General features: G+C 32.8%; 6 protein-coding genes across 8 annotated transcripts; 3 read left to right on the top strand and 3 right to left on the bottom strand.

The window, feature by feature from the left end:
- Positions 1–1,729: 1,729 nt before the first annotated feature.
- Positions 1,730–3,734, bottom strand: LOC125822962 (pentatricopeptide repeat-containing protein At4g21705, mitochondrial). Its single transcript, XM_049502420.1, has 2 exons — positions 3,478–3,734; positions 1,730–2,983 (listed from the first exon to the last, which is right to left on the bottom strand). The coding sequence occupies exons 1-2, from the start codon at positions 3,715–3,717 to the stop codon at positions 1,730–1,732; spliced, it is 1,494 nt and encodes a 497-aa protein (XP_049358377.1). The 5' UTR covers positions 3,718–3,734.
- A 1,328-nt stretch (positions 3,735–5,062) lies between these two features.
- Positions 5,063–7,108, bottom strand: LOC125822743 (heat stress transcription factor B-2a-like). Its single transcript, XM_049502181.1, has 2 exons — positions 6,834–7,108; positions 5,063–5,530 (listed from the first exon to the last, which is right to left on the bottom strand). Exons 1-2 carry the CDS (start codon positions 7,101–7,103, stop codon positions 5,192–5,194), a joined length of 609 nt encoding a protein of 202 aa, XP_049358138.1. The 5' UTR covers positions 7,104–7,108; the 3' UTR covers positions 5,063–5,191.
- A 4,122-nt stretch (positions 7,109–11,230) lies between these two features.
- LOC125822701 (pentatricopeptide repeat-containing protein At2g20710, mitochondrial-like) lies at positions 11,231–14,118 on the top strand. The gene is made up of 2 exons (XM_049502133.1): positions 11,231–11,538; positions 12,916–14,118. The coding sequence occupies exons 1-2, from the start codon at positions 11,263–11,265 to the stop codon at positions 14,068–14,070; spliced, it is 1,431 nt and encodes a 476-aa protein (XP_049358090.1). The 5' UTR covers positions 11,231–11,262; the 3' UTR covers positions 14,071–14,118.
- A 2,264-nt stretch (positions 14,119–16,382) lies between these two features.
- On the bottom strand, positions 16,383–18,258 carry LOC125822739 (E3 ubiquitin-protein ligase RMA1H1-like). 2 transcript variants are annotated; one of them, XM_049502176.1, is made up of 2 exons: positions 18,121–18,258; positions 16,383–17,261 (listed from the first exon to the last, which is right to left on the bottom strand). In XM_049502176.1, exon 2 carries the CDS (start codon positions 17,213–17,215, stop codon positions 16,520–16,522), a length of 696 nt encoding a protein of 231 aa, XP_049358133.1. In that variant the 5' UTR covers positions 17,216–17,261; positions 18,121–18,258; the 3' UTR covers positions 16,383–16,519. The 2 variants fall into 2 exon arrangements, with proteins under 2 accessions (XP_049358133.1, XP_049358134.1); XM_049502177.1 differs by having other exon boundaries at positions 17,999–18,195.
- Positions 18,259–20,674: 2,416 nt separating this feature from the next.
- On the top strand, positions 20,675–23,987 carry LOC125822760 (transcription initiation factor TFIID subunit 13). Its single transcript, XM_049502198.1, has 6 exons — positions 20,675–20,781; positions 21,444–21,577; positions 21,666–21,703; positions 22,505–22,564; positions 22,730–22,804; positions 23,633–23,987. Exons 2-6 carry the CDS (start codon positions 21,475–21,477, stop codon positions 23,741–23,743), a joined length of 387 nt encoding a protein of 128 aa, XP_049358155.1. The 5' UTR covers positions 20,675–20,781; positions 21,444–21,474; the 3' UTR covers positions 23,744–23,987.
- A 903-nt stretch (positions 23,988–24,890) lies between these two features.
- LOC125822740 (uncharacterized) lies at positions 24,891–27,388 on the top strand. Of its 2 annotated transcripts, XM_049502179.1 has the most exons (8): positions 24,891–25,073; positions 25,155–25,244; positions 26,222–26,281; positions 26,376–26,415; positions 26,497–26,590; positions 26,867–26,926; positions 27,008–27,099; positions 27,186–27,388. In XM_049502179.1, exons 1-8 carry the CDS (start codon positions 24,958–24,960, stop codon positions 27,270–27,272), a joined length of 639 nt encoding a protein of 212 aa, XP_049358136.1. In that variant the 5' UTR covers positions 24,891–24,957; the 3' UTR covers positions 27,273–27,388. The 2 variants fall into 2 exon arrangements, with proteins under 2 accessions (XP_049358136.1, XP_049358135.1); XM_049502178.1 differs by having other exon boundaries at positions 27,008–27,359.
- The last annotated feature ends 104 nt before the right edge of the window (positions 27,389–27,492 follow it).

Genomic DNA, 27,492 nt, shown 5'->3' with positions numbered 1-27,492 from the left:
TAACCAGTAGATCATTAATTTGTTTATGTCCCTTCCCTTACGATGATGTGGTGTATAGAATTTAGTTTATACACAAAAAAATTAAATATTATTTCGTATAAAGTTTTCATAATTTAAGATATAAGTCGTACACACTGTTGGTATGATAATAGTACAAACATTTTATCTTGATTATTATGAAAACGTTCCAATTCAAACATTTTATGCTATTAAATTATGAATGTATTGAACGAGACCAAACAATATCTTGATTTATATTTTATTTTACTTATACACGATTTTCGTGTAATTATTATAAATAGCAAGTACTCCATGATTTATTAGGATAAGGACAGTTCAACATAAACGGATTATTTACCAAATGAAAAGATTCATTAATTGATATGCGATCCCTATTATTTTGGGTAACTTACTAAATTAAATTGAGACTATGAGAATATGTTAAAAGGAAAACCTAATTATTTTGGTAAAGTTTTTACAACATGGGCTATATAAAGGGCTGTTTCCGTCAAAAAATAAAACAAACTACTACTTCGGCTCGACGAGAAAACATATTTCATCACTTCAAATACGTAAGTATTTTTATTTTATTTTATGTTTGATTAAAATTTATTTATGTAGTGATAACATTGTATAATAGTATATATATATATATATTGTGGCTGACATTGCAACATTCAACATTGGCATTTACGTTCCTGCAATTTTTCTTAAGCCTCTCACAAGTTAGTTTTTGCATAGCAGAAAGTGAGAAAAGACCAATGGCCAGTTATCAAATTGCAGGAGGATATCTTCAACCAGAAGAAGAAGATTCAAGGCCACCATACTTCGATGGAAAACATTATCGCCATTGGAAGGCTAGAATGAGAGCGTATGTGCAATCAGTTGACGATCAAGCATGGCTAATCATACAGAACGGACCACTACCAATTCCTGGTGATGAGGAAGGAAAGGAACATGACGATAAGGCATCCTATACCAGAGAACAAATAGATGCCCTGCAAATCAATGCTAGAGCTAAACACATAAGATTGTGCTTTAAGCATGGAAGAGTTTGTAAACACCTATAGATGTAAGACTGCAAAGGAAATGTGAGACAAGTTGGATATAATCCATGAAGGTACAGAGAAACTAAAGGAAGCTCGGATGTATCAACTGATTCATGAGTACGAGACTTTCATGATGGAAGAAGATGAAACCATTAAAGATATGTTCGGGAGAGTTAATAAAATTCTTGGAGATCTCAAGGCTTTAGGAAGATCATACTCTAATGATGAACAAGTCGGAAAAATTCTGAGGATTTTGTGGCAACCTTTTGTTGATACAATGGAATATGAAAGTCAGGCTCAAATGTCATATGATGAACTTCGAATCAAGCTTATCTTCAAAAGCATGGAAGGGAAGAAAGAGATTAAATGTTGTCTTCAACACCTTCTTTGAGGAAATAGAAAATGAATTAGATGATGATGAAGAAAATCAGAAAGACTTGGCAATGATTTTCAAGGGAATGGACAACATCATGAGAAGACGAAAACAAAGCAAGAGGTCCCAGATTGATCAGAACTCTATAAGGAACAATGGAAGGAGGAACAACAAAGGACCGGCATAAACTGTTATGAACATGCCAAGCCTGGACACACAAATGTGTTTTTCACACACAAACACATGTCCATCACTAGACTAAACAGTTATCTAGAATTGACAATTGAGGAAATTCCAACAGAACCATTTAACTGTTAGAACCTCCTCGTTGGTTTATTCCAAGTATCACTTTTGTTTCTTCATTTTCATCAATGTTATCATCTCTCATACTGTTTAAAAGGCTTTCAACTTCTTTACCACCTGCTATATATGATTTTAGTAAGGCATGATACATCTCTCTGTTTACAGCGACAATGGGCCTCAGTGAATGAAAAAATGATTCAGCGTCATTCACATTGCCATTCTCCGCAAACAAACTGAGTATTCTCATGATGACCTTAGGGTCAGGCTTCCATCCTTTTCTATCCTTCTTCAAGGAAAGAGCAACTTTCATGCATTTCACAGCCCTCTCAAACTTATCTTTATCTAGGTAGCCTGCTGCCAGTCTTCCCCAAACATTTGGTGTTAGTATCTTCCCTTTTGTTGATAAATCTTCAAGCATGGTCTCTGCCTTTTCATATAGCTGTTTATCCGTATACCCTATAATGACTATGTATGGTACTCTGATATCATAACAGTTATCAGATGTCTCCCACTCCTTGAGCAACTGCTCTGCTTCTTCAAGCGAATCAAGTCTCACTAGGGCTTCTAACATATTTATATAATCCCGATTTATGCACCTCTTTAGAGCACTCTTCTCAAGAAACCATAATCTTATGACTTCATCTTTGTTTCCTAGTTTAGAATGTACAGAGATGAGGTAATTATAACCGATCCCTTCTTTATTATCTATCTTCTCCTCTGCTTTCTTGAGGAAACTGTTTGCTTTATCATTTAGGCCTTCTTTAACATATGTATTTGCCACAGCAGCATAGGTGTTCCAGTCCATGACAATGAAGGATTGGTTCTCCATTTCATTTAAGACCCTCTCCATCCCCTCAATATCTGATCTTGCTCCATACGAATTGATACAGATTCTATAACTTAAATTGTCAGGACAGACCCCAATTTCCTTCATATGGCGTAGCATTTCAGGGATCCTTTCATACTCACCAGTTCTCGTGTACAGTGACATTATATCGTTGAAGGCCACAGAAGATAGAGAAACACCCTCCTCCTCCATCTTCCGCAGATGTGTCAATGCCTTTTCCATTTGGCACTGGCGAACATAACAATGTAGAAGAGCACCATATGTCTTATCATTCTTATCTTCTTTGCTCAAGTTATTGAAGTAGCTTTCTGCATCAGGAAACCCATGAACCTTACCAATCAGATCCAGTTGTACTGCATGCTCAGTTGATGAAAAAGTGAAAATACCAGAACTCTTCAACCACTCTGAAGCCTGCTCAACAATTAACATCCATTCAGTCAGGACAAAGAACACATATACATGCAGAAACAGAAGAATCTGATAAATGAACAACATTTCCATAACAAAGACATATCTTCCATGAAAAATATTTTCGATGGAAAACCCCTTAATAATCATTTATTTTTAAATAATCAGAAATGTTATTGTAATCCAAAGAGAACCATGAGGTCTTAGGTTCATATAATTCATATACGAGTGGAGGTAGCAGGTAGCCATGGAATAGTCCAAGTACACGCAAACTGGTCCGGTCCGGGCATCACCAATCATAAAACAAGTCCTAAATTATTACTAACATTTGAGCAGCTTCACCAATTCCACAACACCAATAACAGAAAAGTAGACTATCATATTTCTAATATTCCAATTAGCTGCAAACGTTTCAACAAAATAAAAACAGCAAAAAGAAAATAAACCCAAAAAGCAATCTTTTTTACTTTCAAAAAGAAGTATGAACTGATAGGTACCTCCAGGGCCTGACTGAAGCGTTTGCGTTTGCGAAGATCAAGAATGATGCGTTGAATCTCCGCGAATCGGATTTTATTTCCCTTGCAAACCCATTCATCCAGCTCATTGGTTACGCTACAGCTAGGGTTTCCCAGTGGACTTATTTTAGAGTAGAGTGACACTTTCTTCGGCTTGTCGGAATGGTAAAATCGATTTGTAATTCCGGTTAGGGCTTGGAAAATCCGGCGATTCACTTGCATTTTCCGATGAAATTTGGGTAAAATGTGAAGCATTGAAATTAGGGCTTTAGGGAGGTTTTACGCGGGTTTTAGAAGTTTCAAGCTGATTGGGAGAAGAACGAAAGGAAGTTCCATTAATTGCATATTCACCCTTCAATTTCTGGAAATATACAACTTCAGCAACTTTTTGAATTTAAATTAATTGTGATATTTGGAAAAATTAATACTCCTTGTTTGGTGAAAAGCTGGGTTAAATACCTTAATTTTTAAAAATAAGTATCATGACCTCTCAAAAGTTTGATCAAATAGTTGAATTTTCAATAACTAATGTAGTCAACTTAGTTATTACTAGTCGTTGGAGAAACACCTATATTTTTTTGGGAAAATGGTCTGAAAAATATTTTAACTATGGCCGAAATTGTTGTTACAATACCAAACTTTATGGAGGATCTTTCACCCCTGCACAATTTAATAGTGTATTTTAAAAGTATATATGTGCCCACGTGGACATGTTACTATTTATAATTATGCAATATTTATGATGTCCACGTGGGCACATGTATACCTTTAAAATACACTATTAAATAGTGCAGGGTAAAAGGTTCTTTCCAAAGTTCGGTATCGTAACAACAATTTCGGCCAAAATTCAGATATATTTCAGACCTTTTTCCCTATTTTTTTCTATCTACTCTCTTATTTCCCCTATCTAAAAAAAAGTTGGATTTTCTTTCTTGAAGTCTGTTGTTTCTACTCCCAATTAATTATCAAAAGAAGTTGATTAATTTTAAGAAATACGTCTTATAATATTTTTCATTATTTAGACAAAATATTCTTTAAAATAATATTTTTAACACGCTTTAAACAAAATTATATTTTCCGAACTTTTTTACAATAATATTAGTTCTAGTATATATCATTTCAAGTTGCGTATGAATAATCATAGTTCTACAAATGATTTACTTCTCACCTACATTCTTGTATTTCTTCCAATCAACTAATTAAAGTTATAAGTAGTCAATTTAGTCTGTGGCCAAGAAAAACAATGAACTTGACAATAAAAGCAGTTACCTAATTACTGTAGAAATTAAAATTAATATTAATAAAAGTCAAATCTTTTAATTCTAGTCAGCAAAAATGCAAGAATTTTCAAAGGAATAAATTGGCTTTAAATTAACGTTAGATGTTAAGTTCATCTTTTGAAAATTTTAGTTCTAGAATTAATCAATGTGTTGAAACGAATATTAACTTACGACTAGAACAACTAATTAATTTTAGGCAAGACTTGAAAGATTCAACTCCCAATTTTGTTATTAACAATATACTATTAGGAGATTTAGGGGTGCATGGGAGGGGGTTTAATTATTTTCTCCCTTATTCCCCTTTCTGAAAAAAAATAAAATAGTCCGATATGTAGCTAGGGTATATATATTTAATTATACATCTATGATTAAGAAAAGATAAAAAGTAGCTCGATGTACAAAATACTTACGCCTGTCTAAAACAACCTTCTAGTTTTATTATGTGGATTTTCCACACATTGAGAAAGGCATTGCAACAACTTCATTTCCAATGTTTTGAAATGTGCAATTTGCAATTGCAATTCCATTTTTTCCTTTTTCAAGTTTTGGTTCTCTTCCATGAGAAGTTGCCTTGTTGTATTCTCTTGATTATTTCTAGCTAATAATAATGTGCTCTTTTTAGAAGGATTTAAGTATGTAGGAAATACACTTGGCTCACATTTCTTTCTTGTTATTTCTGCTAGCAAATGCCTGCACCCTTTCTGGAACTTTTCATGATGAAATTCCCAACGTTTTGATGCTACTTTCTTGAATCCCTATATACATTTAAAAGAATTATTAACATTAATTTAATCAAATAAATACATAAACAAAAGTTATTTAATTTTCTACCAAGATCGTAGAAGTCTAATATCAAGATAAAAGGGTGAATTTCACTTCCAAACTCTACTTTAAAAATCAAACACCCCCCCCCCCTCTCTATCTAGAGAAATAATCATTCTCCCCTTCTAAAGAGCACGTTAATGTATTATGCATAAGAGATGAGCGAATAAAGTTCGGAGGTATAAATGATTTACACCACAAGATAAAACTGATCTTGAGCTAGCTTAATTTATATCAAAAAGCTAGCTTTAAAAAAAAGAATTGTGTAAATTATATAAACGAGTTTCAGAATCTTAAGAGATCTTTATCAGAAGTCAATTTCTTCCATGGTAAATGAAATAATGTATACTATTTTATTGTCAAATAAGTTCGTCACGAAACCATAACAGGACAAGATGTCATAAAAAATTTGACTTTGGAGTAGGATGATTTTGTTGATCGGTTTTGGCTTTCAACCAATTTGACTACCATTTTAGTCACTAAGAAATGTCACTATAGACCAAAATTTTGACAAAAATAAATGAAAAGGTTATAGTATTGTTTACGATATTTCCAAAATAAATCTTTGGAAACTTTTTTGGATAAAGATCGTTTATATTTTAAATGAGCTGATCTTTAATTTTGATTTTGTCCTTAACAATCAAATTCATATCTAACAGGGAACGGACATAAGTTCTTTAAGAATGATGTAAAAATATTTAGTGATAACAAAAATTAAAGAGCGGTACAAAATATATAGGTAGGCCATTTTGACAGCAATTAATTATGTGATTTCTTAAAAATAAATTATTGGAAATTAATTACACAACCAGAAGTTAATCAAATGGACTACAATTTGCTAATATAATTGCCTAATAAATTGACTTTGGGCCACCAATGTAGACTAGTTTCACAGTAAATTTATATCAAACCAACCAACAAATACATGTCATATTCCACAAGACAACTTGATTCAATTTGGTTGAAAGTTTGAAATAACATATCTCTGGGCCTATGATTGAAGGGACTAATTTTAGCTTCTTCTTTTTTTTTAACCATAAGGTACATTTATATTATCTTTCATCTTATTATCTGCCAAAATATTATCATAGTAGAAAACTTTATAAACATTAACATAAAACGGCTTATAATAAAAATAAAATTAAAATATTACTATGAAACAATCATGCATTCCACTTATAAAACGAAAAGCAAGATAAACGAATTGAAACGAAGAAAAAAGAAAGATAGACTTACATAGGTATTAAGTTGTCGAATGAAACTGGAGAAATTGTTGTGCTTGAAGTATTTAGGTAACATAACCTCAGAAAACTCATCTGGACACCACACAACAAATCCATTTCCTTCACCATTCCATGAAACAACCTTAATATTATTATTATTATTATTCTCTTCTTCTTGCTCTTCCAAAAGATCGTAAGTTTTCGATAAGAATGGCGTCGGACACTTCGTCCTCGTCGTTGACCGTCCGATTTTCCGATGGATATTCCGATTATCTGTGGCCATAGATATATAAATGGGATTTTGTTGAGTAACCAAAAGGGTGTAGTGCTTGTTGTTCTATTTATAATAACGTGTAATATGTATTATTGAAAGTTTTTAGAAGGGGCCTGGCACGTTTTGTTCTATTTTATCGCTTTTGGTGGGCTTTCCTTATTTTATTTTATTTTTAAGTTATAAAGTACATAAATCTCAACAATTTTGGGTGTTAACTATATCATATCTTGAAAGTTTCTCAAATTATAATAATCTCAGGTTTTTAAGAACTCGATGATACATTATTTCTTTCACCCAATATAATAGCAAATGATATATAAGTTATGTATCATATGTATAAGTTATGTATCAAATATATAACTATAAATCAAATTCATACTGATTCAAATTTGAAATGATTGAGGTTATGTATCAACAATAACATTTGTACTAATACACAAATAAAATTGGGTGAAGTGATGTATATGTATGTTAAGAGAGAGAAGGAAAAAGAGAAATTTTGTAATTAATTTAAATGGTAGGGTTTTTAGAGATTATGTTGTCTTGTGATTACATAATTTTCTCTCTTTTTTTTCCACTTGATATTTGAGTCTGCATTGAAATTTCGACTAAATTTAAATCACGTACTATATATGAAGTCAATTTTTAAAAAAATATTCTCAATAAAAAAAAAATTCCATACCCAAAATTTAAACTCGAGAACAAAACTTTCTTTGTCAAGTGCATGCAAACTTTTTAAATACCATAGACAACAAAATATTCAATCAGTGGATATTTTTATCTTTTTGTGGTGATGGAGATATATATGATAATTATCTTTGACTATAGAACATGTGTAGAAGTTTCATGATTCTTGAATATAATATAATATAATAAGCCAAAGATACAAGGACTTTGGACACATTTGCCTAATTAGAATTTCTTTTAACGTAACGTCAAAGACCAATACTCATTCTTCAAACATACAATATCATATCATAGTGTTGTCGTGTCGTGTTCTGGGTAATGTTTCAAGTAATTTAGTTTCATACAAATTAAGAAATATATTTATATATATTAATTTTTAATTATCTTGTAAGTGACTTTAAGAAGAAAAAGATCTGAAATTTATAATGTAAAAATATCGGATATTTGTGTAAATATAAATTTTTTCACAAAATCTATAATTAAATTGTATAAATATTAAAAAGAGAGTTTTTAAGATAATTTTTTTGGAGTATATAAATTATGAAGAGGGAAGTGTCTGGAAGAGTAATGTCACTTTATTCAAAATTATTTATTCAATTATTAATGCAAATCCAAAAAAATCAAATTAAATTTATTATCCCCACCACTATGTTTGTGCACGCACGGCATGACACATATTTCATCCTTTTCATTTGAGGCTTTTTTGAAAATAAAATTCTTTTAAAATTAATAGCCGTCTTCATTATTTTCTGATTTTTTTAATGTTCGATTGATCAAAAAATTTAATTTTTTTTTAAAAAAAAAAACAAGTTACTAAAAATGAGGAAAATGATTCATTCAGTGAAAATAGAAAGAAAAAAAAAGGTTTTAGAAATAGCTTCTCACATTGATTTTGTTATTCTCAAACACACCTTATTATCATCACTATTTGATACAATTTTTTATAGTATTTGTCTAGATTATATACAAATATTTTTTTAAAAATATTTTTGTTTCTACCAAACACGTAGTTGGTATGTTTTTGGAATACGTTTATTTTTCTTCTATTTTTACTTTTTAGTACAACATGTGATGAACAGTTACGTAATATTTGGATATGTTTGATTTGACCTCTCAAAAAATTCAAACTCTTAGTTGATAACTTGATATGTCTTTTTTTTTTTTTAATGTTTTAAAAACTTTTTTTTTTCTTTTCTATTTTTGGAAATGAAATAACTTGCGATGAACAATTACGTAGTATTTTTGAATAGATTATATTTGACCTTCAACAAATTCAAAACTCTTCGTTGGACTTCTCAATACCATCAAATCAGTTCAACAATCACAATTGAGGAACACTTGAAAACTTGATTTTCATGTATTTATATATTTTTCCGAGGTTTAGATCAATAATAAAATCATATAATCTCGAATTAAACCAAAAAAATATTATGAACCTTTTACACATAAACTAGCATATCATCTTTTATTAGCGTAATACTACTAAATAAATATATTATGATAAACTTTATAATTAGCAATGAGATTCCTTTGATTTGCTGGTTTTTATTAGGAAAAAGTTCTACGTATCAAAATTTATAAACCAACCAAATATAGGAAAGTGCACCTTTTTATATATATTTTATTTCATTTTATTTATATCAAAATTAATTTGTTAGCTGACTTGATTTGACTCAAATTAAATCTGTTAAGTTGGACTTTAGAGTATAGAAGCCATGTTTGCATGTGCAATTTTTAGATTTTTGTTTTTGTTTTTATTTCAAACGTCTTCATCTCACATTTTTTAATTAAAGTTCTTTAATTTCCAATGATGCCGTGCGGTAAATAAATTTCTTCAAGTTGAGTCTATTAAAAAGACGATTTTCCCTATTTAGTTATCATACACATGCTATGTTATATTATACATTTGTCCTAATTTGACTTGTTCCTTTCATTAGTTATCAAAAAAAAATAATCAACATAATGACTAGATATTGAGATCAATTAAATTAAATATCTAGTGTACTCTGAGTTTTACCTTTAAAAGAATTTCGAACTCTGATATAGTTTAATTGAATTATTCATAAAAGCTTGACATTGTGACCTTTAATTTCTTCATTATTCTTCAAACAATATTTGACATTATAACCTTCGATTTATTAGTAGGATCAATCGAATTAAACACTCATGCCACACATATTTTGTTCAAAAATTAAAGATCACCCATGGTAGATTTTATTGAACTAAAAAGACAATATTGCATGTGTCGGAGTTCTAACTTCATAGTTGTCTACTGAAATTTGAACTAGTCTTCCTATGAATTGAATCTAAAAATAATAATTGGATTGGAACTTTATTATTATACATTGAAATTACATTTAAAATTTTAAAATTCGAGCATAGTGTGCTCGAGTTTCACTTTTTAAAGAATTTCAAACTCCGACAGGCAACATTGTGTATTTTTTAGTTTACTAATCTTTGAATTATATTTTAGTGAGAGAGAATCATTGAAATCATTCCTGAACTATTGTCATTTTTAAAAATACCCCTTTACTTGACTAACTGAACTTAAATACACTTCAGATCTTGCAACATGAGTGAATTACACCCCTAAATTCTCGTCAAATTTAGGGGTATTTTCGACACTTCTCTCAAATTTTTATTAAGAGTATCATGCTCTTACAATAGTTTGAGACCACTTGCTATGTCATGTGGAAGATTGCGGATGTATTAAGGGTGTATTTAAGTTCCGTTAGTCAAGTAAATGAGTGTTCTTAAGACTGCCAATAGTTCAAAATGAAACTAATAATTCGTGCCAAGTTTAAGGGTGTTTTCAATACTTCTCTCGAGTAATAAGTTTACTTTTGTTAAAAAAAAAAGTGTCAAAAAGTAGCTAAACAAAAAGGATAAATTTTAGGAATCACATAGTTTTAATATGAAATTACAATCTATCCCTCTTTAGTTTGTAATTACATTAATCCCTTAAAAAGTAACACAAATCGGATACATTAAAGAGTATCTCAGATACATTATAGCATAAACCAGATACATAATATGTAGCTCGGATACATTAAAACCTAGCTTGGATACATAATATGTAGTTTGGATACATTAAAAACTAGCTCGGATACATTATAAAATAAAGCGGATACATAATATGTAGTTCGGATACATTAATATGTAGCTCAGACACATTAAAGAAATAAGGGATTTTAGAGGTTTTTAGAAATAGAAGGGGATATTGGAAATAAGGGAATAATAAGACGTGTATTTTAGTAATTTTTTCAAATAAAAAGTGGCTATTTTTGCCAATCCCCCCCCCCCCCCCAAAAGACCGGATAAGACAGTTCCTTGGCCCAGCAAATATTGGGCTCGGAATAAGCTGGACTACAAAATTTACCTTCCTTCTCATTTGGGCTAAACTTCAAATGGAGCGGGTCATACGAAGCTTCTTAAACCCGCCTAAAACCCCCAAATTTATTTCTTCTTCGTCTTCTCCAAAATGAAGCTTTCTTTCTCTGCCTTATGGAAACAAAATCCAATACATTTTCAGAGAACCATAATCAACCGTTTCTATGGAACAACATCTACTAAACAAGATAAAAATCAGAAGCGTGACTGGGTTTTCGCAAGAATTGCACCTTTAGGTAGCCCAGACGTGCCTATGGTTCCCGTACTGGAACAATGGGTTGAAGAAGGAAAAACAGTGGTGAAATCCGAGCTTCAGTGGATTATCAAAAGATTAAACAGCTACAAAAGATACAAACATGCCCTTGAGGTACTTTATTTCTGTTTTTTTTTTGGCTGTTTAGTGAGTTTTGATACAATGCATTGTGAAAGAAACTGTTTGTGTTCTCTGTTTTTTTAAGCAAATGACACAAAGATGAACTCAAATGGATAATCCAAATTAGTCGCTACAGCAAATATGACTCTAATATGAATTTGTACCAAATGGTTAAATTGTTATGAATTAAATAAAAGATTGAATTAGCTTGAGCTTTGAGGAAGTTGGCTGACTACAATGCTGGAAAGTATACAGCTGTGTGTTATGAACTTGAGATCTTAGTGAATTATAGTGTTGTATGTACGTGTGTGAGAATGAAATTTGGGTCCTCTCTACCAAGGAAGTAAGGCCCTATATATAGCTAAAATCAAGGGATAAGATCCACAAAATATGTCCTCTTAAAGCCTATTAATTGCTCATTAACGGTTTGTTATCATCGTAGAGTAACGGTTGGCGATGATCTCGTGATCTTGCATAACGGTTGAACTTTTGAATGAGTGTAATGTGGTCTGCATTTCGTACCCGGTACCACATCCTCTGCCTCTCCGGAGCTAGATGGGCTTTCACCGTAGCATCGTTTCCAGATGACTTTGTACCGACCCTGTTTCTTACTGACTTCTTAAAATGACTTTGTGTTGTCTCATATGCCGTGACTTGTCACTTCTACCACGTGTCATCTCATGGTTCGCCCTTCTGTTCCACATTTCACTACTGGTGGAGAAAATAAGTTACTGCAGTTGATTTATTTGGCACCTTTGTTGCGTATGTATACAAGTGCAGAGGTGGATCCAAGATTTAAACTTAATGGTTTGAACCTTTGAGCTTTTTAGCACTAAACCCATTTACCGTAAATTAAAATTATGGGTTCAAATCTAAATATTTGTTGAAATTGTAACAAGTTCTTACATATATATATCTATGATCTGTGTGAAAAATTATGGGTTCAGATGAGCCCATAACCAAAAGGCTTCATTTGCCTCTGTACAAGTGCATGTTAGAAGTCACCAATGAGCTATGGCATACCACTCAAAAGGTCCTGCCACTTTAAAGAACAAAGTCTGTGATAACTCAGTTTATGCAAGTTGATACTATGAAAATAATAACCTGCAAATGTTGTGTACATCTATTGCTTCCTAGTTGTGATTAAGTCCGTGGAAAAAAATATTTTGCAGTTGTGTTGTTCCTTACTCCTTAGTCACTTTGTTAATTTAACCAAAGGTAACAGCTAATGAGCATAGGAATGAAGAAAATAGCTCCTCACATTGCAAGACCAAGATTTGTTGGTGTGAATAGATCTGAGCTACTTTCTTATATATCTTCATACTTGATCCTATTAATTTTTCCCTTTCATCTTTGTGATTTTGTGAACAGGTGTCTCATTGGATGACAGACAGAAGATATTTCCCCCTCCAACCTGCTGATGTTGCAGCACGAATCAACCTAATGAATAAAGTTAAAGGTCTAGAAGAGGTTGAAAAATACTTCAATAGCATTCCACAGATTCTGAGACGCCCTGAGGTGTATACTGCTCTTCTCAATTGCTATACCAATGAGCAGTCTGTAGAGAAAGCTGAGGCCATAATGCAACAACTAAGAGATATGGGGTTTGCTAAGGGTACATTGTGCTACAACCATATGATGAACCTCTATTATAAAACAGGAACATGGGAGAAAATGGATAATATGATGAATGAAATGGAGCAGAAGGGCGTAAATTTTGATGAGTTCACTCTCACAATACGATTAACTGCATATGCTGCTGCTGGAGATTCTGAGGGAATGGATAAAATATTAGCGATAATGGAATCTGATAAGCAAATCATTTTGCACTGGGATACTTACAGTATTGCAGCAGAGTTGTATTTGAAAGTTGGGCAGGTGGAAAAAGCTCTAGAGTTGCTGAGTAAACTTGAAAGCATGATTTTGACTCGTGAGAAAAGGAATGGTGCATATAATTGTTTGTTAAAACTGTATGCGGAAGCTGGAAAGAAAGAAGAGGTGCACCGAGTGTGGGATTTGTATAAGCAGAACATGAGAATTCTTAATAAAGGTTACATTACTGTGATGAGCGCATTAATGAAATTTGGTGATACAGAAGGAGTTGAGAAGATCTTTGAGGAATGGGAATCTGAAGCTTTGTCCTATGATTTCCGTGTTCCAGATGTTTTGATTCGCAGTTATTGTAGAAATGGTCTTCTGGAGAAGGCTAAGGCCCTAATGGACAAAGGAATATCAAAAGGGGGTGTTCCATGGGTCACCACATGGTGTCACTTGGCAAATGGATACATACGTGAAGATCTAGTCCCAGAGGCTGTAGAAGCATTGAAGAAGGCCATCTCAATATGCCCGCCTAATTATAAACCTAGCAAGGAGACCTTCGCTACATGTGTAAAATACTGGGAAAAGCAGGGAAATGTGGTTAACGCAGCGGATTTTGTGAGGTCTTTAGAACAGGACCATATCTTCTCACCAGTTTTTCGTGACAAGTTGTTGTGCTTTATTAAGGAAGAAAAACTTCAAACCTAAGCGACACAGCTTGTATTGAATCAACTGATTTGAGCGACTCTCACAAGGTTAGGCCTTTTCCAACTAAAGCTTTATATATGTACTGAAGCTATCAGGCTTAGGAATTAAAGAGAAAAATTATCGGACAAAGATTATTTTTCTTTGCATTTCAGAATTGAAAATAGCTGATATTTCTCATTGAAACTTAGGCTGCATATTCACTGGCGATAAGTAATTTACTGCAAGATTACTCCTTAGGAGAGACTAGTTGCTTTACTCTTAACATATATTGTGTCAATGAGCTTTGTTTTGAAGGCCAAAATTCAACTTAATGTGTATCATCTCTGTTTGGGTGACGAAGACAATACAAGAAGGTACATTACTTTGTTTTTCGCCATATGGTGTTATTGTAGTTTATGTATTGTGACAATCATGTTCTCTGAAGAAACATATCTTGAAAAATAACAACAATTGCTTCTTGTTAATGAAAACTAGATGAGCCAAAAGCAAAGTTATTCTTCATGTGGCTTTAAAGATACAGAAGAAAGATTATATTTTGAATCAAAGATGAAAAATGCATTCCAACAAGAAGTTAGGATATTTTTTGTGGTTGGCAAAACTATGACATGCAACTAACCATTTGAGTGCTTTGAAAACTTAGGTGTGAGATTATTAATCACATTATTAAGTGCAAAGTTGATTAAAATATCTTATAATGGGTGGGACGTGAACTTAAATTATGAATTATGTTGGATGTGACAATTCTAATTAAGAATGTTAAAAAGATATTTGATCAATGCTATGATTTTTTTTTTTCTAGAAGGTCACCGCCCTAGGGTCTAATTTACTTTGTATTATAAAATATTAGGACCCCAATTATTGTGGACTTTTTGCTATTTTCTGTTTAATGTGTATACACCTTTATAACTATTCCACCAATCATTTCCTATACTAAAGTCTAAAGCCATAAATGTGAAATTTACTAATCCAACATATTTTGATTTTACTAGACCTTAACTCTAAGAGCAACGTATCCTTACATTTATCCAAATTAATACAAACTTAATTACTACAGTACAATTTGTGTTACTTTAAAGGCATGAAGGTCAATTTTATAATAGACAGAATTATTATTTGATTATATTTATAATATTTCAAATTAAGGAGTTCTAGAATATATGATAAGATAAAAATATATTCGAAACAAAATACATCACAAAAGATTGAAAACAAAAAATAAAATCAAGTTAGGAAAAATTAGGAATTTTGCCATTATAACGTGAGGTAAAATTAGGCATAATTTTTTTTTTTTATATTTAATAGCTTAAATACGCTTTTCTATAGGAATTTTGTGATGACAATATAAATGGACTAAAATTTGGCATAAAATAACCTACTTTTTATTCTTTTGATATCTAATAACTTAAACACATTTTTCTTACTAAATATTTGGCATTGATTGCCAATATTATGATAAGATTTTAAATTCAATACTTTTTACCTTATATAAATCTTACTTAAATTGTCATAAACAAAATAAATAATTAAAAATCTTAAAGAAAGAGGTTCATATTTTTTTAAAATAACTTTTTAACCTTGTTATATAACAACTAGTTTAGTGAATAGTTATTATGTGTTGAAAAGAGTCTGTAATGTCTATGGAACATTGGTTAAAGTTGATAACATAGTTATATACCAGCCTGCCATTCTTAAAATTGTCATTTCCCCATTAATAATATTTATTATGATAAGTATAATATGAAGCACACATATGGTGAAGTATTATAAAATAAATATTTTGGCCTGCACCTTTATTTTAGTTAGTGGTAATACATTATCATATTTTTCTTAGAGTGAAGACAATTGTGGCTATAGTATTCTATCATTTTAGTGGGGACAAATTTCCTAATAATTGATTCAAAGAGATATCATCATTTATAAATAAAAAATGTGGACAAGCAGCATGATAAGTGCTTGCCCATGATATGTTGGGGCAAGAGGACCATACAATCACTATTGCCTGCTATATAAAACAGTGATTTAACTTATCCACATTAATAACATTAAGAAGTTTGCCATGAGGGGTTTTTCATCTGGTGTTCAGTACCCACAAGTTCGACTGTTTTAGATTTGCACCGGCAGTTAGCACTCCCTACCAAAAATTTTCGAAACCGTACCTTTGGTTATGGTAGGAGCAGCTCATCCACTACACCACATTATTTGGTGGTGCCACTAGAAAAACTCTATAAACTTAGCTAGCTCTTCCATAAACTTCAAGATATGTTGGATCCAGAGAGGGACAATAATAACTCAAAAATGTCAGTTTGAACTCATTATGCTTGAGCCAAAATCTTGCTTATTATCATCTCACATATATGATTTTAAATGATTTGATGCTCATCAAAAGATCAATTTTATACAATCTGTACAAGATGAAATGGAAGAGGACAAAAGAGTGCCTCAAATGAAACTAGAATAACAATAGGCAAAGAAGAAAACAGCAGAAGAGGAAAAGGGAAATTCTGTTTAGAGACTTGTCAGCCTGCATTTCCCTTCTTCTCAATCTTGGACTACTATTTGCCACTAGATGGTAGGAGTTAGGATATGTGTATAAACTCTCTGAGTTTCCGAATACCCTAGCGTAAACCATCTCTCCTAACATTCCAACAACTGGATGAAAGACTCCCACTGATGTATTGTTTCCATGATTGAATGAAGGCGGCGATGAACTGTTGGGGTAACTGGCATAGGGATCATAGGCATTAGGATGTGGTGGTTGCTGAGAAGGATTAAAGGAATTTGACAAGGATAATGGACCGAAAGCAGATGGCCTGGGAGGCACTTTTAGAGTGAGCTTGTTTTCAGGCTCAGATTCAGGCAGTGTTTCCCCACGCCCGTAAAGAGGGACTAAATCTGTTTGGGAGATTTCAGCCTTGCAAACTGGACACTGAGGGCGTTCATCCGAAGACAGAGAGTCACTCTGAAACTGAAGCCACTTGTAAATGCATGGCCAACAATAGAGATGGCCACAAAGTGTAACAACCGGATCACGGGCAAAGTCCAAGCAGATGTTGCAATCGAAGCAGGCAGACGTCTTCTCTGAGTCTGATGATTCTGGGGTAGGGATCGATTTCCACTCGTTTGAATAATACTGCTCGACGGCCATGAGATTTGTTTCTGAGCACTTGTTCAACCCAAGGGTCTTTCCAAATCTGAAATCACAATCAATAGTTAGCAACAAGAAAAGTAAATTTAAATCAAAGTATTAAAGAATTGTAGAGCATTAGTAAGCAGGCTACTGCAATAAGAACAAAAAGGGTGGGAAGGAAGCTAGATAGTAGCTTCCACCCACCACGCAACAGAAGAGAACAAAAAGACAAAGCATGTGAATAAAAAAGACAAATTTTAAAAGATTAGTGAAGCTTCAAAGCAATCCATAGCAACCAAGGGAGATGGAGATCAGTTGGATCAGAAAAATGATATGCACTTTAGCTTGTTTCTTTCATAAAAATTATCAGCAAAAGACTTCTCAGAAAAAAGATCAAATAGCCTATTCTTCCACTGCATCAAATCAGTCCACTTAGAACTAAATTCCCAGAATTAGCTGGGCAAACTAATTGCATCAGTTTGACAAAAATGTCTCAATCTTGAATCTATCTTATAGTCAAAATCTTAATCCAAACTACACATATACCCCCTTAAACTCCTTTCCATTTTCCCCATCTACCCCCAATTCAAATGGTTGAAAAAACTACCAAACATGATCAATAGCAAAGATTCATTTTCAGGTATAACTAAAGAAACCCTCTTGTAATTCATAACCATAAGGTCAAGAAAATCCAAGAAATCATTTGTTTATGGTGGGTAGAAGGTGAAGACTTTAATACCAATAAAGATAATTTATAGTAGTACAATATGATCAAACACAAGAATTGATTAACAATAATACCATACAGATCAACAGAGAAAACCCCATCAAAGATCCAACCTTTATACACCACTAATCACCACAGAACAAGGTAAAATCAGTTTTAATATTCAAGAAAGAAGAGGAAGAGCTCAAATTCTTACCAATCAAGCAAAAGGGTTGAAAAAACAATCAAAGTTTCAGACTTTCAAGCTTCAAATGGAGAATCCCATGTGATTAAACAGAGGAAAAAGAGAAGAAAATTGGTTTCTTTAAAGAGGTAAACAAGAAGTGGCTGAGCTGAGAGGGAGGAAATGGTGAAGCAGTTTTTATAAGAAGAAATTTGGAACAATGGACTTTCTCCTTAGTAACCAATGCTACGTGGCTTGTTATGACTGGTCTCTCTCTGAGTATTTGATTCTTAATTGAATCTTCAATTTTCTACCTAATTACTACTATTTATTTTTCTTTTCATAACACCACCAAATTCGAGTACTTGTCACATCGATTAAGATCACTCCGTTTTAAACTAGGTTTAAAGTTTGAACAAAAAATTTCTATTAGGAATACCATCTTCGAAAATAGGCTTTGCAATGACTGAATCTGTATTAATAGAACTTCATGTATCGAACATCGAGTGAAAAGCAAAAAGGGTCAGTTTAGCTCCTTTTGAATGTGTTGTAAGGTATTTAGCGCATTAACTACTGCCTTTTCAAGAAATAAATTGCATTTATGTTATGTATCCGTATAAAACTCATATAATTAGTTCCTAGCGGTATGAGATTGACACATACATTGTTGATTATTGAAATATTAAGTAATCTAGAAATAACTTTGGACAAATTAAAAGAGAAAAATATTCTATATCTTTCGAGTATATTTAGGCCATGGACAAAGAAAATGTGTCTATTTCATGATGAGGATTAGTGACGAATGATGATAAAAATTGTGAGTGCTGCAAATATGTTTCGTTTAAAAATAAATAAAAACATAAATGTTCTGAAAATAGTATATAAGTAATATTCTGGGCGGAGAAAAGAAGGATCAATAATAATATCGATAGTTTTAACATGGTGTGAGCTAATTGATTAATTTATTGTTTCTAAATTGTCCTTTCAGTAATTTTTCTTGTTCTTTGTTCTGTAGAACAGAGGTTTTACAATTCTTGAAGTAGCTACAAACAATTTGCCGACTAGCAATCTTTAAATTAATCAAATTTTTTGGAACAAAGACAAACAAAATAACATCTCTCAGAAGGGAACAAAAATTGTCTTGTCAAAAAATAAAAAATCGTCTTAATGGCTCTTTGTTAATTACTTCTTATATTTTAATTTTGTTTGTTTGTTTGATTTTTCAATTGACATAAAGCTTATGAAAGTAAATATTTTTATTTGAATTTTATGATTTTATACTGAAAATATATAAATTGTATATCAAAATACTTTTTAATCTTTGTGATTTTAGATATGGCAGGTGAAAAATTAAAATTAAAAAGTTATCAAAAAAGGAAAGTGACATTCTTACTAAAATATATTTAAAAAAGAAAGTAAGACAAACAAATTGAAACGGGAAAAAAAATATTTTTTTTGGTTGCTTCTAGTTTGTATTTCCATTCCATCTAGAAGGTGGCATGTCATGGAATTAATTTCCTATACCATAACCATATATTAAATATGACATATACAAAGCTGGAAAATGAAAGGGGCTGAGTGGAAAAGTTGGTCCTACTACTAGAAAAAAAATATAGTAGTTGATGAAAATGTTGAGATACAAACACCATTCCGTTTAAAATATATATAATTTTCATGAATGAAAAGACACAAATCACACTCAAGAATGAGTGCTAAGGACACATGGTCCATTTTAATTTGTACATATTGTTATAATCTATTTTACCTAATTTTCAAAAAGTTAACTAAGAATGATTAACCTAAGAAGAGCAAAGTGCAAAAAGGTGAAGAATGGGCTAAGTATGTTGAGGCATTGTAGAATAATTTTTCCAATATTACTTTATCTTCTAGAAGTCCATTTATCTAATTAACTTACCTTATCTTCTAGAAGTCCATTTGTTTAATTAAACTTACTGTACTTAATCATGATCAAAGTCTCTTTTTTTTACATTAATTTAGCCATACACCTTTTCAATTAAAAGAGTGTATAATGTTATTTTTATGGATTATAGGAATGATTCTATATAAGGTAGAGGAAAAAGTTGTGAATAATTAAATTATACCAGCACCTTCCATCAATACATTATAACTCGTGACAATTTAATAAGTTATGTAGAAATTAGAATGAATGTTATCAAATCTTACTCGATTGTTACACTCTGTGACCAATTGATCAAAACATGCAATTTTTGCCTACATGATATAACTTATTATCAATTGAACAAGTTCATTGCGTCTGATTTATTGAAATATAGTAATTTATACAAAACTTCTGTCTTATTGGCAAAATTAATATATGCCCACAACTTATATCTGACAGACAACAAAAAATTATTTAGCGATTTTTTAAAAAAAAAAATTGTTAAACATGACCAAATATGCAAAACTATCGCTGAAGTAACAGTTTTTTTCGTTTTGGGCCTTTGATAAAAAAAAAAACTATTTTGGGCTTGTTTGATGGCCACTATGATCCATTAAGCCCAAATTCTTCTTTTTTTCACCGACATACCCGTTTGAACAACAAAAAGAAATTTCCCAATTTCCACATAAATTTGAGCAAATGCCCTAATACCCTAATAATTTTGGGGATTTCAATTTGAAATTCTGTTTTCAATTGTGCTCTCGTCATCTCCAGTGGAATCAACACTTTTGCAGGTTTCTCTTCAGAATTCTTTCTCTTTTACGATCCTAATTGCGATTGTGACAGCAGTAATTAATTAATTTATGTTTTCTGTGTTCTTGCATTTGCTTCTTTTTCTTCAATTCATTCATACTCCTGGCTGTTGATCATTTGATAACTGTGTTTCTAATTTTTTTTTTTTGTTGTTGATCGATAAACCCAATTCGCGTCTGTCCCACTTTGGACTTTGTATTCCTTAATAACTTATTTAAAAGAGGGAAGGTAACAAAGCTTCAGTAATGGCTTCCACACAATGTATATATAGGAAAAAAATAGATATAACTTTTAATCTTAATGAATTCTTTTATTTGATGATCATTTACAGTAAAAATAATAATTTTCCAGTGGATCATATGGGTTGTTTATATATTGGGTGCTTATTTTGGGAGCTGCATAGAAGAATGTATGTTCCAGCTATATAATGAGCTCCCTTTTTTATAGAATTGGAAAATTTTGAGCTAATTGTGTAGGCGGTTAAGTGGTGATAACTATTATAAGAACTATGGAAGTGCATTCTTTATGCGTTCAGTTTTCTATTTTCTTTTCGATGGTATTTGCGTGATGTATATATCTGATAATAATATATGATATGTTTGATTGATGGTATTTGCTAAGGATGGTAATGACACTTTGGCAGGTTGAGAGGTGGACGTTAGAATAAATAGAAAATGAACAACTCTTCTGCAGGGCCATCCTCAAAAGCTAGAGTAGGAGCATCACAACCTTCAGAAAGTTCACTTAAGAGGAAACGTGGCATGTTTCAGAAAGATTGTCAGTGACTCTTTACATAGATGTGATAATAATGTTAAGTCACTTCATCTTGTTTTATTTATTAATATTTCTTTTATTTATTACACAGTGCAACACATGATGTATGGTTTTGGAGATGATAGCAATGTAAGATGCCTCTTTGTTTTACTTTTTATCTCTTCATTGTTTTTCATCTGTGTATGTCCATGGTGTTTGTACTCGTTGATTGTTATGCGTATGGAAATACAGTGAATTATGCCATGCTGCTGTCACCTGGCTTTTTTTTTTCTCTGTACACATTGATAGTGGGAAAAGTTGCAGTTTGTATGGACCAGATTGAATATGGCCTTTGCTTGTTGCTTAATGTTTAACATCATTATAAAAATCACTCACTGGCTATGGGAAATACTTTAATCTTCTTTGATGATAGTACTAAGCTTGTGTCTAGGCTCTAGCAATAATGTCTGAAGGGACTTTTGGGAGGACCAAGGACCTGTGCTGATTCTAAGGAAAGAACAGAAATTCAGAGTTGGATTTTTGTAATGATGTTGTCTAGTTGTCTTTTAAAAGGAATAATCTTCTTTGCTGGAGTACAGTCCTTTTTCTTGTTTTACCACATCTTGCTTTCCCTGTTATACAAGGGAATAGAGCGCGGTCATAATGCATTAGTGACTCCATCATAGAACAGAGATAATTTTTCTGGAAGATTTTCTTATTGATATGTTCCCTTTTGCGGCTGTATTTATTGTTTCTAATTTAGTCAACTAATACTGGACTTGGGGATGGTTGATGGTTGATTACCTTATAGGTTATCACAAAGATGATGGCTGATTACCTTGTAAATATCAAAAGAATTGTCTGGAAGTTGCACTGATTTTGATTTTCTATGAGTTACTGGTATTATTTTGTCCCTTGATCTTTACTAAACTAATAGTGTTGCACTATCAGCCACTTCCAGAAACTGTGTCACTTGTGGAAGACATCGTGGTGGATTATGTCACTGATATGGTGAGTTGAACTTACAACTATCCAGTGCTATTCTTTCGAAGAGGTTTCAGAATGTACATCTTCCTGCATAAAGCTTTGCATTTTGCGCAATTTGTTTTCTATCAGTATTTGATTTAGAAGAAACATGCATATGGTCCTATCTTTTAAGCTCTTCAACTTGGGTAGGTGCACAAAGCTCAGGATATTGCAACCAAAAGGGGGAAGCTTTTGACCGAGGACTTTCTGTTCTTAATTAGAAAGGTCAGTCTTTTTGTGAATTCAACATGCATATATATAATATGTATGCATATCTGCTTCTGCAGCATTATGGTGAATATTTAGTTGAAAAATGTCCATCCCATTTTTGCTCAATAAGAGGTCTTGTGAGTTTTCTATATTATTTCAATTAAGAACATTAAGGAAACTATTAGGCCTGCCTATTAGTGGAACAAACTCATATACAAGTGTCCGGATAGCTAAGTGTAGTTGGACAGAAGCTGAGATTTGTAGTTTTGCTCATCTCAAGCTTAATTACTACTTTAAGGTTTTATTTGTTGCAATTATTTTGGCTTACCTCATGCGTGTTAGTACTGCTATCACACTGAATAATTGGTTTCATTATGATAGATCATAGTTTAGCGCATGTATCACCATTATAGAATTGTATCTGAAAATAGTTCCAATGGTAATTTCATGTTTGTTTGTGCCTGATAAACCTGAAACTCTTTTGGGACTAGTTTGATGTCTCCATGCCAACGAGAAATGCCGAGAATAGTTAGCTTCTTACTATGTTGATCATTAAAACAACAAATTACTCCATCTTTTGGTTGGGTAGAATTAGGCTGGGAGATTGTGGCGTTGCCTTGGCCTTCCATCTGTTTAGTGCCACGTGCCTCATTCTATTGTGTTGCTTACTGGTTTCTCTCGCTCTGATTTGAATATATTTCAACACGTCTCTAGTTGTCAAAAAGAGTATGGATGGTTGTTCTGAAAAATCAGTCCTGCTATGCTTTGCGTTGCCTCTACAAACTGGATATGATGTTACTGCAATTTTGCTTTATGAGCTTCTGAGTTTTGGATGTTGTGCAGGACTTGCCGAAACTTAACCGGTGTACAGAACTGCTGTCCATGAATGAGGAGCTGAAACAAGCTCGGAAGGCTTTCGAGGTCGATGAAGAGAAATTGGCTTCACATCAGTGAGGGGGAAGTGTGATCTTAGTTCAGAATGACAAATTGAGTGGCACCATAGGACCAGTATACAATTTACCAACACTGGAGTAAATAGCCTGCTTGTTCTCATTTTTCTCTAGCACAATAGATGTCGGAGTCACCTTGTAGCTGCGTTTTCTCTAGCACAATAGATCCTCAATGCTGAAATCAGTTTCTTAAGTGTTCTTTTGGTGCATTGAACGCCACCTGTGTGTAGTTTGACAGTTCTAAAGATCTGCACAAACTGATGGAATGAGTAGTAAGGTAACTCTGTGAAGTCACCCGATTAGATTGATTTTGATCTGTTTGCGATGCAAAAGATGGAAAGATCTTGTACGGCTTTTACCTGTTAAGATTCTGGTAAAGCTTTCACAAAATGCTTCATTTTGTATAAGGTATTTCCATTGGAAATTGAAAAAAAGATGGAATATCTCGTAACCAGAAGAGCACGTTAAAAATTTTATAGTTCAGTGGTTTCTTTGACCCCTTGCAAAACACCGCAACTTTCTTGGGCAAAGGTGGATCTAAGATTTAAACTCGGCCAGTGCAACATGCATAAGCTCTTTTTGACAGTGGACACTTGGGGAATTCAAATGCATTTAGATTAGACATCTCAAGTTTAAATTTCGATTAGATGTGCAATTCAAACAATTTCTTCTTTAACGTGTTTTACAATCACATTAATGAATACAATACATGTCAAATTAGCATTTTAATTTTGATGCATGAACCAAATGAAATGGCAAGCGTAACATTTATGTTTTCAAAAAAGTACGTAAAAGAAAAGTGCGATGAATATTTGTTTTATTCTTTTCATTACTTGTATTTGTCATATATTTCTGGTAAGTCGGATCTACATGAAATTCAACCATATTTCAATTGAAATTTGAAATATTGAATTGAATTAATTCAATTTAGCTTCGAGAGTTGGTCAAATTGACAAGTAAAAAAAATGTGACAAGTAAAAGTGAAGGACTAAAGTAACAAAAAGAATACTCGGTGAGTTATACTAAACTCGTTTAGCAAAAAGAATAACTCGCTGAGTTATACTAACTCGTTCATCAACCATCCACTCAGTTTCGCGCCAACAGAAATATAAATAGTCGTATCTGGTAGAACCCATTTTGAATTCTCAAAAGTTCCCTCCACTCTCTCACACACACACATACAAACGCTAATTCTCATAGTTCAATTTTCTAGAGAAAATGTCAGCGTCAAAATCAAGCGCAAGGAAAAGAGTTTCGGAGCCGCAAATACCAAAATCGGAGAGCAAAAGGCGAGTTAGCGCCGTCGAAGATGAATTCGATGCTGAGATCTCAGAGTACGCTTTCATTTACATTTTTTTTTGTTAATTTCTCAAAATTTAGTTCTGGAATTTAATGAGGTCGAATGAAATTGACAGTGATATCAAAGGGATTATGACGGCGTTAAAGCAGATAAGAGAGAAGGCACAACAAGACGGTCTGAAGAAGAAAGAAGAAACCATCTCTAGGTGCATGTCTGATTCCTGTTTTCCTTGATAATTGATTTATCGTGTACAGATATATCGAAGCTGTATAAATTTGTTTACGTTTAGTTAAATCATTGGAGAGCTGAGTCTCAGACCTAGAACCAAGCTCTGGTTTCTTCATTAACTTGTTTGTGCTGAAGTATTTGCTAAGGCAATATCACGTGTTTTTGCGATGTAATTCCTGTACTGATTGCTTTTTTCATTCAAGTTTGATGAATTTCCTCAGCTAGGAGGAACTAGATATTTGCTTCTTCGCACAGAATTGGCTAGTTTTTTCTGCAAGCGTTGTTCCATATTCTCTGGTTTGCAGTTTCTTCATTTTGCAACACTTGGACTAGCATATAGATCTAAATGACCTGGAATAGGATTTGCAATTTGCCATGAAAATTGTACAATGTTTTGATCAGGATCTCGCTTTTGATCAATATTGATGCATTCCAAGCTTCTTGTTGCCTTGTGCACAGTACTTCTGGCAGAACTTTTGATTTTAGGAAATGTATGTGGGAGTTGATTTTCTGGAGATTCCATATTATCTTAATTTGTTTTCTATGGAGGTTCCTTATTATACTAATGATTTGTAGGTTGTTTAAATGAGTTTTGTGCATTAACAAGTTTGTAGAATTGTTCTACGTTGCTTAAACATCTAAAAGTGATTCTAGTTGAGACTTGTTAAGGCACTCAAGCAGCTAATCTTTCAGTTCTGACAATAAACCGTTTGACTGATCTGGTGTATTGTGTAACATCTTAATGAGTAAGAAATACTTATTGTTCTCGAGTGAAATTGATAGTAATTAGGACAATCCCTGCATAATTGATACTAAGTGCATGAGAATGTAAGCCTGATGAGTTCGTCCTCTTTTGTTCCTGTGATATCAAGTCCACCACTTAATTTATGGAGTGAGCCGCTTAAATCAAAGAAATGGTTATTAACATTATTGCTTATTGTGGTCTGTGGTTAGCGTGACTTCAGAAGTCAAGTCAAAGATCGATGAGCTCAAAGTAAAACTTGAGAAAGACAGGTGAGAAATATGTGTTGCATAATATATGCTTAATGTAAATTTAACTGTTGCAAGTGGTAGCTTCTTGTTGATCTTCAGTTTTTTTGATCATTAGGCAAGGTTTTGCGAAGGCACTGTCCAAGAGCTCCAAAGAGGTCAGCCTCAATTAGATAAGTTAGCCATGATAGGGCGTTTAAAAGAATCTTACTACTCTTCAATATATTGCTTCTATGCAGTGTGAGAACTTACTAAAGAATGAAACTGCAAAGTTCCAATCGATTTATGAGAAGTTCAACAAGGAGAAAGCTACACATCTGCAGTCTCTCAGAGGTACTTTTTCTAATGCGAATTTTCCACACTAGTTGGACCTGTTTGTAGTCCGTACAGCATTTGGAACATTGTGTTTCTAGATTAACCACCTCTTATTCATTTCATGTTATCATTTTACAAAATTTTGCAATCTTTTACCGGGCAAAACTGAACACTGTTACAGAATTTCAACTAGACTTGAGCATTATACTTGCGATATGTTTTGAAGAGTCCTTCTTACAAACCCTGCTTGAAGAAAACATTTTAAAGCTAACCATCGTGATGGTATCTTCACAGATACTATATCCAAATATGAGGAGGAAAAGGAAAGACTATTCATGCGATATGAGCAACTAAGTGAGTTACAGGAACTATCTGTATTATATTTTTATTAAATGATAAGGATGCCTGTGACAGATTTTTATGACATTAATTCAGGGAAGAAAGAGAAGAGCATGATATCTGAACTTGAGCAAGACTCTAAAAAACGAATTTCTGAACTAGAGGAGTCGCTGAAGAAAAAGAAGCAGGTTAACTTCTTCGATGCACCATATCTCTGTCACACAGTGCATACATTCTCATACCGCCAAGTGAACCGTCCTTTTTTGCTTGACAGGATGATAAAGCATTCAGCTTTCTGAGAAAAACTCTAGGTTCATTTCTGGATAATGCCTCAGATGAGGACTTCCCACCTGATGATTGAAAGTCGCGAAGATGTATCTGCAGCTGAAAATGACAGTTTCTATCTCCTGATGATTGTAAGTCCCACATATGGCCTGTGGATGCTGCCACTAGCAATTAATTTGAATGTCTTATAGTAGTTTATATTAAGAAGTCTTCTTCCAAAGGTCAAGCGTATACTGATCAATAGCTTCTCTTAGTAGTTGCATTGGTAACTATCATTTGCTGCATTTTTAGTATTA

This window comes from Solanum verrucosum, unplaced genomic scaffold, assembly GCF_900185275.1.
Source record: "Solanum verrucosum unplaced genomic scaffold, falcon-dt-bn FXZP01000103.1, whole genome shotgun sequence".
NCBI lineage: Eukaryota > Viridiplantae > Streptophyta > Magnoliopsida > Solanales > Solanaceae > Solanum > Solanum verrucosum.
This window is presented reverse-complemented; position numbering and strand designations above follow the sequence as displayed.